The sequence below is a fragment of the Lemur catta genome, chromosome 9 (genome assembly GCF_020740605.2).
Source record: "Lemur catta isolate mLemCat1 chromosome 9, mLemCat1.pri, whole genome shotgun sequence".
Lineage (NCBI taxonomy): Eukaryota > Metazoa > Chordata > Mammalia > Primates > Lemuridae > Lemur > Lemur catta.
Window position 1 is genome coordinate 43057718 of NC_059136.1, and position 12520 is coordinate 43070237.

Consider the following 12520-nt stretch of genomic DNA (forward strand, 5'->3'; position numbering starts at 1 on the left):
CACAAATTACAGACTGAAAAGAGAAACCATTAAGAGGTTGCACCTAGAAATTGCAACTGAAGTCTGAGAAAGGACGTTTTTGAGTTAGGACCATGTTTGGGTTCTACTTTGAAGACAAAATAATTGCCAGTGAGAAGAGATCTGATAAGGGACTGGTATTTTTTCACAATAAGTCCTTTTGTATAACTTATTTTTTAAAAAAACTATATGCATTATTTTCTTTGATCACAATAAGAAGATTAAAAATAGGATGATTACAGAAGCATTAAAATTACTTAAATTATTACTCAAATAAGGATACCTAATTATTTGATCAGTGGGGAATGTGGCCATAAAAGTAATGTATGTGGACATGGATTCTAGAAAAACCATTTTTAAAAATAAAAGCAATTATGTTAGTGACGTAAATCCTCAGTAAAAAATTTTTTTTGATTGTATAAAACTCAATATTTAAAAAGTAAATGCAGATGTATAAGAAAAATTTGTTTTTGGTATTATCTTATAATTCATCTCACATCTAGTTTATCTTCTTCCTAATTATTAATATGTGTTTGTAGTGAGATCTTCAAAGCTCTATCAATCTTAGATTGCCAGACTATTTTGTCTGAATTGATCAGTCTGTCTGAACTGGAGTTTGCCTCTGCATTAGTCGCTCAGGCTGCCATAATAAAAAATACCACAGATTGAGTGGCTTAAACAATAAAAAATTATTTTCTCACACAGTTCAAGAGGCTGGAAGTCTGAGATCAGGGTGCCATCATGGTTGAGTTTGGATGAGGGCTCTCTTCTGGGCTTGCAGGTGGACACTCTCTCACTATGTGGAGGAGAGAGAGAGGGAGGGAGGGAGAGAGAGAGAGAGAGAGGAAGGGAGGGAGGGAGGGAGAGAGAGAGAGAGGAAGGGAGGGAGGGAGGGAGAGAGAGAGAGAGAGAGCTCTCTGATGACGCTTCCTATAAGAACACTAATCCTATCCATCAGGGACCTACCCTTGGGAACTCATTTAACCTTAATTACTTCCCTAAAGGCCCTATCTTAAAATATAAGTTGGGATTTAAGTCTCCAACATATGAATTTGGGGAGAAACATACATTCAGTCCATACCAGCCCTATTGAATTCATTCATCATTTGGCTGAATTGAACAGATGGACAAATTGTTTTGCCACCAAGAAGTCATGAAGCTGGGGGCTGGCTAGCTTTTAAAGCCCCAGAACACTTGCATTGGAATCTTTGCACAGACCAACCCCTGTCTAAAAGGATTCCAGAGATTTTAGGCTCTCCAAACTCCAGAGTCCCCCAGCCCTATTCTACTAGATACAGTTACAGCACTTTTGTAGGGCTTCTGTTTTCCCTGGAGTGCCAACAGCATGGTGGCCCCAGCTTCCCTAGGACCCATTACCCCTCTCTTTTCTATAAAATCATCCAAATTAAACACTCAGCCTTTTGATGATTTTGTTTGATCTTCACAACAATTTTGTAAAATGGGCAGAGTAGGTGTTTTCATTTTCATTTTACTGGTGACATAATTGAGTGGCAGAGAGATTAGCACTGTCCTATTGTATAGTGCAGAAAATGTTTCTCCTGCTACAATAAGGATAGTGGAAAGAGACCTGGTGTAGGAGTCACATGACTGATTCTGAACTCAACTCTGCCTTGGGCATACCCAGATTAGGGCAAAGGCAGAGTTGTCTTTGATCGGATTTATCTTAATCAAATTAATTAAGGAAGCAATCTAGCACTGGAAACCTCAGTAAGAAGCTCACATCTCTTATCCTCATTTTTTCCTCCTATATCCATCAAACTTGAGTGATATCATGAAGTAAGCATGAAGTTTGAAATTATTGCAGACCTGGACTGCAGGCAGCTCTGAAATCCATTAGCAGTGTGACCTTGGATTAGTTCCTTCAACTCTCTAAGCCTGTTCCTCTACTAAAACTAATACCTACCTTGTAGGTGGTGGGAAAATTCAAGATGATTTATCTACAGTTTTTAATTCTTCCTGTATTCTGTGTTACAAAATGATATATAACATTATGCCTAAAATGGCATTAGTACATTCTTTGGCCACATTCCCAAGCCCAATTTGTTCAAGCTTGACCACACGTGTTCTCACAGGAATTGGAAAAGCAAGGAATTGTGCACAAGCACGCAAAACCCCTCAAGAACTCAGCTCCGACCTGGCGCATCATTGCCTCTGCCATGTTCTTTTGGTCAAAGCAAACCACATGGCTCCCCCTGACCCCTGCAGTCAACAGGTGGGGAAACAGATGCCATCTGTGGCAGAGGACCTCCAGTCATATTGCACAGGGCCATTTTTGCACTTGAGGGCATTTTTGTTGTCAATCTGCTACGTTGTTATTCCAAAGGAATTGTTGTAGAAATGAGGTAATGATGATCAATAACCATTTTTATGGTTCATATTTGTTTTCATTTTTTCTTTTGTCATGCTTTCATTCATCCAACATTCACACAGGGGTTTGCCCATGAGATACGTGCTCAGAGAGTGTGTGTGCCTTTGTGCCTTGCACTCACGGCACCTCCCTAGGCTGTGCTCATCTGTGTGATGAATGATGGCTTTTCCTGCTGTACTAAGACAGAGCAGACACAAAGTACAGTGTGATCCTCTCCCTCTGTATTTCTTTTGACAGGCTGCACAATCTGGGCTGATAGGAAGAACAGGCCTTGATAACCAGAGCCATCCAGGCTGCCAGAGACATCTCGTTTCCCGTTGACTGCCTGCGCACATCTGTTTATTCCTCATGAGAGTTTATCGTTAGAAACCCTGATGCCCAGCAGCGTGTGCTTGGGGGCCAGCAGATCTTACCAGCATTGCATGTGAGCCTCCACTTCACAGCTTATGAGCAGTAGCAGCTACACATCTGGAGAGCGCCTTCATAAATAGCTCCTCAAGTGCCTGGGGAATCTGGGCTGTATCTTTGGCACGGAATTAGGACACTTTGTACATGACTGTCCCTGGAGATAGAAGGGGGCTGACTCTGAGTCTCAGAGGGAAACAAATGGCAGGACTTATAACTGGAAGACACAAGGCACATGGCAGCAAGGCCCAGCCTGAATAAGGAGCATCCTTTTGCCTCTTTTAATTTGACATCTTCATTTTTCCATTTTTTTTCCTTCCCCTTTTCTATATTGTCTCACTTTCTTATTCCTATGCCTGCCTTTTCCACTGGTGCGTTTTCATCTTCTTCCTTTCTTATCAACTGTATTTCTTTCAATCTTAGCTGATTGCATCCAGCACCATCTCACAATGCCTACAACTCAAGTCAACTGGACTCAGAAGAGTCTGCCTGTTCCACTGTGCTGCACAGCTGCTTCCCCAGATCAGGATGGATAGTCCAGTTGAAGAGCATGCTAGTGCCATTCAGGAAATACTGAGATAGACTTTCTGGACACATGTGGCAGGCAGTGTTTAAGTGTTTTAGATAAACCATTTCTAATCCTTCCACAAACTACAAGATAGGTATTAGTTGCAGGGTATGCAGAAATGTGATAGGATGGCTCAGTGACTGGCCCAACGTCCACAGTGCTAGTGAATACCAGAGTCTCCAATCTAGGTCTGCAAGATTCCAAATGCCAAGCTTGTTTCATCATATCACTCTCTGTGTCAGTCAAGAAAGAAAAAAATTGAGGATCAGAGATGTCAGCTGTCTTGCTAAGAATTATAGTGCTAGACTGCCTCTGCATTTTTGGCTCAATATAAGAGAAATCTAATCAGAGGAAAGGCTGTTTGAGTCCCAACCTGGGAATGTCAAGAGTGCAGCTGGGGCTTGAACCAGTTTTCTGATACTCAAAGGATATAGGAGCTATGATATATGATGACGGACCAGACAGTTCTTTCATTTGTTCAACAGATAAGTATTGAGTGTCTCCCTGCTTTGTGCCAGGTACTGTTCTAAAGTTTGGGATTCTTCACAAAATAAGAAAGACCCCTGCCCTTGTGCAGGTTGCAAGCCAGTTGTAAGACAGATAATCGACAACAGACAAAACAAGTGTATTATGTAGTGTGTTAGATGATACACGCTATGAAGAAAGAAACAGTGGACAAAGGTCATGAGTATTGGAAACAGCAGAAGGAATGTTGCATTTTTAAATAGGGAGGTCGGTATAGGACTTATTGAGAAGGTAGCGTTTGAGCAAAGGCCTGAAGGAAGTGAGGGAATTAGTCATGTAGGTATCTGGGAAAAGAACATTCCAAGCAAAGTAAGAAGTGGGCATAGTTGGCATTTTTGAGCAGTAAAAAATAGGCAGATATAACAGAAGCAGAATGTATTAGGGAAAGAATAGTAAAGATGACATCAAAAACCCAGGTGGCCAGAATGCATGAGGCACTGTAAGCCATTTAAAAGATTTAAATTAAGGTCAAGGGAAGAACAGGATGACTTATTAGATGCATCAGGTACCTAGATGCAGTATCTAGGTGTGGCATGATAGTGTTTCCAACAGGGATTGTAGCAATGTCAGTGATGAAGAGATTGGAGTCTGGATACATTTGAAAGTAGAATCCTTCAAATTTTCCAATATATTAGAGGGAATACAAGGAAAAGAATGGAAGGAATATATGTTAAATCCAAGATTTGGGGTCTCATCAATGGGAAGTACAGCATTTCTATCATATGAAATATATAAGGCTACAGATAGGGCATTTTTGGGGTGGGAAGAACAGGAGGTCCATTTTGGACATATTGAGTGTCAGGTGTTTACTAGATATGCAAATGAAACTGAAGTCATCAGTTGCATATGTGATTCTGTAGTTCAGGAAGATTGGACAGGAAATACAATTTGGGATTCATCAGCCTATATAATGGTAAGGGAAAAAAAGGCCATGAAATCTAATGGAGAACACCTGTGTGATATGTGAAATGGAAATTAGGGCAGTGGGTGGTACAGAGATTTGTCTTACATTTTTCCAAAGGTAGGATTCAAGAATCAGTGAAAAAGATGATGAAGGTCCAACTTTGACTTCCATATAAAGGAACATTTTAAACCATTAGTGCTTATTAGGAATAGTATGGCCTATTTTACAGGATACATTTTCTGATGTCATGAATTTTCAGAGAAAGTCTTGAATTTAGATTAATGTTTCCCCAAATTTTGTGTAGTTAAAAAAAAAAGTAAAGAAAAAATCATTATTTTCAATTAGGGACGTTTGGTTTTTATCCAAATAAAGCCTATACACATACATACACACACATACACACACACACACACACACACACACACACACACACACACACACACACTCTTAATATATTCATCATAGTCCAGGTTTTACTAACCACCTACTTAAATGTCTTAAAATGGATTGGATCCTTGTATTTAGTTTAAACTTGAACCAACTTACTACTGAGATTCCTTGGAAATTTGAGTCTGTGGTTCTCAGCATTTAGTAATTAAAAGGGCCATCAAATAAAATTTGATATAGGAAAATTAAGGAAAAAAGTTGTCTCAGGCCAACCTTATCTCCTTTTTTTTTCTCCTAATAACACTATGACAATGATGTCTTAAAACAGTTGTTCTCAAACTCCCAGGACTCTGTTGGGCTCTTAAAAGTTATTGAGGACCTGAAAGATCTTTTGTTTATGTAGATGATGCAGATGTGGGAAAATAACCAATACACTGGTGAATAGGGTTTCAGATGATGAAATGAAACATGCAAAATAAAGTTGGGGCTCAGTAAAATCTACCTGCAAGAGAAGAGAGTCCTAGTTTGATAACAGTTCATTTAAGGAAGACTCAAAGTTTTCTGTTTCCTCTAAGTATGAGCCAATGATGTGACTTGTTAATAATAAAGATTTAGGCTTCAATACTATATTTCATTTTTGTAGTCAGCACATTTAGGATACTGCCTTTTGAAGAAAATATGAACAAGCTACAATTCCCAGTGAAGAAAACTAGGAGGTGAAAGGTCTAAAACAGATGCCCTGTGAAAAACAGTTGAAAAAACTAATCGTATCTCACTATATATTTGGAAAAGTTACCAAAGTTGCTTACCCATTAATGCACTCAGGGGCTCTTACACTACTCTGAAGAGATAAGCATCACAATTTAGGAAGCATGAAATGACCCCGGTGACATTAAAGCAGTGGTTAAAGATGAAAGAATGTGAAACAACACTACATACAGTTATCTTTCATTCACCCAAGAGGAAATGTATTTGTCTTTTACCTGGAAGCTTTCTGGCAGTGAGATGCCATCTCTTTGGGAGGCATAAAGACCACTCAAAGGCAATTCGTGTAACCAAAATATTTGTACCTCAATAATTGTCTGCAATAAACCAAAATCAAAATCAAAAACATAAAATTAATTAATTCAAGTGTCAAGTATTCTCTGAACGTACCAATCCTTCCTGATATTTAGAAACCCCTTTTTGGGTGAGTAAGCATTAAAAGCTGCTAAAGTAGACATTAATGGTTTGGGGTGTGTGTCTTCTCCTCTCCTCCTCTCTCCTCCTTCTTCTTTCTGCAATCTTGAGTAAGATAACAAACTAAAAGTTAGTAAATAGAGGACTAGGAACTAAAGAAATAACACTGCAAGATAGTAAGGGAAGAAAGAGGCAGTCCTTAGAGTTTGCAAACACTTGCTTATAATGAGATACTGAAACTATGTTTATTGCTTTCTGATATTTGGCCATAAAGCTCAGTTTGTCCCACCAATGGATGTAAGCAGTCTATGCGTTCTATATTTTTTTAATAATAAACCAACCGGACTTCATATAAGCTCACCTGGGTAAGTGTTTGTACAGCTATTAAGAGCTTAAATTTCAGAGTTCCCTTATAAAAACCCAGTAAACTAAAAGAGAATTTACATTGCAAAACACGCAAGTTAAGGGATAATTAAATTACAAAATAAAATGTAAAGGTGTGATCAAACTTCTTTAAAGTACTTAATTATTCTAGTCCTTAGCAGAACAGCTTCAGGTTTACCTTGGAGAACTTAAAACTTAATATTTAAGAATTCCTTCCATTTAAACACAAATCTGAAATTATTGCAAAACACAGTTGAAATCAGTGTGTAAAAATTAAATAGAAATCATTTGCAAAAATAATTTGCAAACAACGTTTCCCTCAGGAATGTGTATTTTGCATAAAGTGTGGTCTCCCTGTGGAACAGAAAGTAAAAGTATCTGAAATGTATTTTCAGTTTGTCACCAGAAAGGCTAGGACCAATTCAGAAAGGAAATGTCTGGAATTCTATTTGGTGTCACATTGCATGGGGGTTAAGATAACAAAGTGCCTCGGGCCTCTTTCAGGGCAACAAAATAAACCAAAATTGTCTCCAGGGTTGTAAATCCAGAGAATGAAGTGGTAGACATGAACACAGAAAGAGAACTGGGGCAAATGTTTTTTTAATGTTTGCCTTTGGGCAGGATGTTTTTTTCCTTACTAGTTGACTGTTCCTAGTAAATATGAAATGTTTTATTTATTTGCTTTATGAACTATTATTATTTAGGTTTAGGCTCCTACTGTGGGGGAAAAACACTCAGCAGCATATCAAAGAAAGTTACCATCTAGAAATGGATGTGGCAAGAGTGTGTGTTGGATAAGGAGGAAAGGAGGGCAGTTGGAGGCTTTGATAGCTCTGGCCCTCCTGTTCCTGCCTTCAGTGGGGCAATATGTTAAAATTTGATTCATGTGGGTTTAACATGTGCTTCTGATTGTTCCAAGTTGCACACAGAAGTGAAGTTTAAGCTCTTCAAAGGAATCACGTTATGGCATTCACTCCCAAAACTTGGTTGCTGTTGGGAGGTGTTAACCCAGGGCACTACAAAAAGAGAAACTCAGGCAGAACAAATGAAAGTCAGTTGTAAGAATCTAGAAAAAAGCAGCAGACTAGGGGAGCTGGAGTCATTATGGCTCTTAATATGTAGCAAGCTGATATTAATAACAATTTCATTAAAAGGCCAAGGCTAAGAATCAGCTTATAAATGGGATCAATACTTCTGTTATTACCTGATTAAGAAGAGACAGTGATTATTAATGGTAGAAACCTTTATCTCCTAGTTATTTTGTTTTATTTGTAATACTTGTTTACATGGAGGCATCTCTGTAGGTTCATATAATCTTAAATAATCCATGCCTAAAACTTTGAGTGGTACCAAATTACTGCTTAGAATACTTTCTGAAGGAAAAGCAAAGCAGCTCCTTGAATGTTAGCCTCAGATTCCCTGAAATTATGATAAAATGAAATTATAACGAAAGCATTCATGCTGGGCTAGTGAGGATGTATTCTGAGTTGACTCTGCATGTTGAGTAAAATCTATACCTGAAGCCCAGTTGATGCTGAGAGTCCTCTGTTTCCTAGGAAATGGATGTTAAAGAATAACCTTCCAGGAAGAAAGAAGTTTAGTGTATTGATGTACAAGCAACTTCATCCTTCTGCCTTGCCCTTCCTAATTTATAGCCTTCTGTGGGGGGTTCCAATGATGTGATTAGCTTTACTTGCAAAAAACTTGCAAGAGTTTCAGGGTAATGATTTGTCAGCTACAAACTCATTCAGCTAATCTGAAGGAAAAATTTTTGAGCAGGAAAAGAACCAGATGCAGAGGTGCTGACTTGTGAAACATGGTGGTAAGTGCGTTTCTAGCTAGAAGATTTAAAATTCTGGTTTCCTAATCATACAAAGGAAAGGAAATCATGATGGGCTAAAAGAAAAAAAACAAACATTACCACCACCACAACAAAAAAATTACACCTTCCATGCCTGAGGTCCTCCTCTCTCATCAAAATTAGGGAACAGTCAATTTGGTTTCACACAGAGGTTAGAGGGAACATGGCTGGCAGCCCAGGACTCTGGGAGGAGGGGTGGCAGGCAGGAGCAGATACATTTATTTGGTTAGGAGCCAAGTAAGCACAGCACACAATGGCATAGAGCAGCAAGGGCTGGGCTTGAAAGTCACCGCTGATTAACTAGTAAGGTGTGTCCGTGAACACTGACTCCATGAAAATTGTTTCATTTCATTCATTCGTTCATTCACTTATTCATTGTGGGTGTACAACACACTCGAAGGAGCACAGTTAAAACAGCTCTCATCCTCCCATTCTCACCGTGTGCTCCAGTTACTAGGGTTGCTGAACAAATTACCCCAGAACTTAGTGGTATAAGATAAGTATTTATGATGCTAACAGGTTATGTGGGTCAGGAACTCAGGGCACAACAAGGATGGCTTATCTCTTTATCACGGTGTCTGGGGGCCTCAGCTGGAAGATTTGAAGGCTGGTGGCTGGAATTGTCTGAAGCTTGTTTAGGTGTTTGTCTGGCGGTTAGTGGTGGCTATTAGCTGAGACTTTAGCTGGGGGATTGGCCAAAACTCCAAAACATGGTCTCCTCATGTGGCCTGGGCTTCCTCACAGCATGGCGGCTAGATTCCAAAGGTGAGTGCTAAAGAGCACGAGCCAGGCAGAAGCTGTATCTTTTTTATGACATAGCTTCAGCAGTCACATAGCATCAATTCCACTTACTCCATTACTCAGGATGGTCACATACACTTCCAAAATTCCAGGGGAGGGAACATCAACCTCAAATATCGGTGGAAGAAATCCTGGTCACATAGAATGAAAAGCAGATATATATGTATGTATGTATGAGTGTGTATGAATATATGTACATATATAAATCAAGATAAGCATTGTTTGTGGTTATTTTATAACTGATGGCCCAAGGATGCATGGCTGGAAACATACTAGTAAAATATAACAACTGAGTATTATGCTTTCCAAACTTGAATCACTTGTATATTATGTCCACTATTTTTACTACTGTCTGCTCACCATCTGTACCATTGTTTCCTTAATTGTTTTCTCTAAATTGGCCTGAGTGTTTTTTTTTTTTTAAAAAAAAAAAAAAAAAAAAAACTCAATTTTTTTGTTAAAAGCAAACTAGATATTACTATAGGAAATAAAATTTATTTTTGCCCATAACTTAAAGGTAGCCTTAAATATAATAAAAGTAAAACAGAAGAGTTGTTAGATACTAGATACACTGCATTCTGCTGAAGGTTTTGGGACTCAAGTGGGCCCTCTCTGTGTCAAAAAAGCATGTTAGTGGGTGTTAGAAAGATGTCAAATCACACTCCTACCAAATTAAGTCTCTTCCCTTACCTTAATCTGAAAGACTGATAGAGAAGTGAAAGAAAATGATGCCTAGTGAGAAGGGCAGTGATATTTGAGGCCAGGTCTATGTCCTACCCAAGATTCTCTAAAGAACTGTCAGTATTGTAGCCCTGCTTTTTTGGCAAACACTGATCCAGAGTGATAAAAATTGTTAATAGTGAAGCTTTAATCTAGTCTAAACCAAGTTCCTGAGACTCATGAGGGAGACCAGCATCTGGGACAGAGTTGATGCTTATTAACTAATAAATGTATTTGTAATCTGTCATTTGTCAAAGGCTAGGCTCTTGGCACCTCTGTGTGTTTTTGGTTTTTGGGTTTTTCCCCTCATAAATACTTCTCTGAAATGTCCAGTGAGCAATAAAAGGCTTTGACTAGTTATCTTCTATATAAAGCCTAACTACCTCTATTATCTTATTGCCATTGCCCACATGCAGGTGGAAATGACTTTTTGCTTCCCCACTGTGGTGTAACTAATGTTCCTAGGCTTTACAGGGCCACCCTAAGTCCAGAGCCCCCAGGCAGACTTGTCCTTCTTATTCTGTAGGTATCTAAATTCTATAACATTCATTCCTAAAATAATTATTAGCACTTGCTGGAGCCACAATTTTACTAGGCCCCAGAGATGTCACTCATCTTCTTAGAATACAGAGAAAAGCACTTAGGGGGGTAGCTATTTTGCCCCTAAAATTTAATTAATTCCTTAGCAACCCCATATTCTTGTTGTTATTCATTAGAAAACACTACTTCCTAAGGATTTCTGGGGATTTTTCCCAGCAGAGATGATAACTTGAGATAATTTTCATGGCTTCTTCACCCAGACCTTTTCTTTGTGGTTTTCAGCAGTATCGAGAAGGTCTGCAGAGGTTAAGAGGAGGACAAGAGCTAGATATTTATTTTCAGGGAACCCAGTTTGTAGCCTTTACCACACTCTAAGACTGTTAACAGCAGCCGTGTCTTCCTAGGCATGGGGCCAGCATTCACAGATCTTCTTTTCCTTCTTTATTTATAGTCAGCTACGGTGAAGCTGTCTAAACCAGTGGCTCTATGGACCCAGCAGGATGTCTGCAAGTGGCTGAAGAAACATTGTCCGAATCAGTATCAGATCTACAGTGAGTCATTCAAACAGCATGACATAACTGGTAAAGTATGCAGTATCCAAGATATTTCACTCCCACTCCCCCACCCTGTCCAGATGGCCTTTCCCATACCCTGGCAATGAAAGGGCATCTTCCTGCTGAAATTTTCTGACGTGAGTTTACTTTAAAAGGGGTGATAAATTCCAGATCCACGTGAGCCTTGCTACTCAACAAGCATACACAGTTATTATAGAAAACTGTGGATTTTGAGTGTACAGTGTAAAAGTGTATGGGAATCAGGAAGAGGGGCTGAGGTATCCTAGAGAAAATAGGATCACACCAATCCTGGAGAGAAGGAAAGAAAAGGATGTTATTCAGATGAATGTGATTACAGGATCAGTATGTAGATCTTCTAAGTAGGGAAGGTTTCTAAATAGGGAAATTGTCTTTTTCATGTTTAAGATAAGGTTTGTTGACTTTTCAGACTTGGTAAGCTATATACATATATCCAATGATGCGAAAGAGTCCTGGTGGAAAGTCAGTTTCCCTGTCCTTCCCAACATGGTGGCTGGATTCCATCCAATGATCACTTGCTTGTGTCTGCTCCCAGAGATGGTCCAAGCTTCTGAAATGAAATACAAAGATACTAACCCACTTCCCTTGAGATGAATACCTTCAAGGTGCCAATTAAGACTCTATTGAGATCAAAGGTATTTGACTGTTACAGGTGGAGGTCAGGAAGTACTGGGAAGCAGAAAACAGGACAGTAAAATGAACCATAAAGGCTCTTCAGATCAAGTCTCTCAATTGGGGGTTGGGGTGGGCAAGACAGAGCAAATATGCTCTTCATTGCAGCACATCAGAATAAGCAGGACTTGTGCAGACCTAGCCTGCCCTCCCACCCTAAGTGCTGACTGTATGCAAGTGACACTCCTCCCCCACCCCGTCCCAAAGAGCTCTGTGAAAGGTAGGAGTGAGGACCCACTCTGCACCAACACTGTGTGGCTTCAGGGGGAAACAGTGTTAAGAAGTTCTCATTCTAGTCCAGATCCTTCCTTTTTTTCTGAGGGATACTGACACTGGTGGGAAGATGACTTGCCATGGAAGAGCTCAACATCCTAGATGCCAAATCTCTTTCCAAACCCATACTTCTATCTTAAGAAATCCTAACCTCTCTCATTCTGTTCACGCCTATGACTTTGAAAAGGGACTCGGTAAGCAGAAACAATTTCTTTTTGCAGTTCAGTTCTTACCCTGTAGCTATAAGATGTGGGGTGTATCTACTTCACCTTCCAAGAGCAGGATTTGGTGGTTTTCAGAG

General features: G+C 39.4%; 1 protein-coding gene across 2 annotated transcripts in view; it reads left to right on the forward strand.

Annotated features, from left to right (window-relative positions):
- SAMD12 (sterile alpha motif domain containing 12) overlaps window positions 1-12520 on the forward strand; it is a 207222-nt gene that overhangs the window by 138573 nt on the left and 56129 nt on the right. Inside the window, exon 3 of one of the 2 annotated variants that reach the window (XM_045560899.1) lies at window positions 11133-11232. In XM_045560899.1, coding sequence (XP_045416855.1) covers window positions 11133-11232 — 100 coding nt within the window. Of the gene's footprint in view, window positions 1-11132; window positions 11263-12520 lie in introns of both variants that reach the window. The other variant, XM_045560898.1, reaches the window with a different exon arrangement.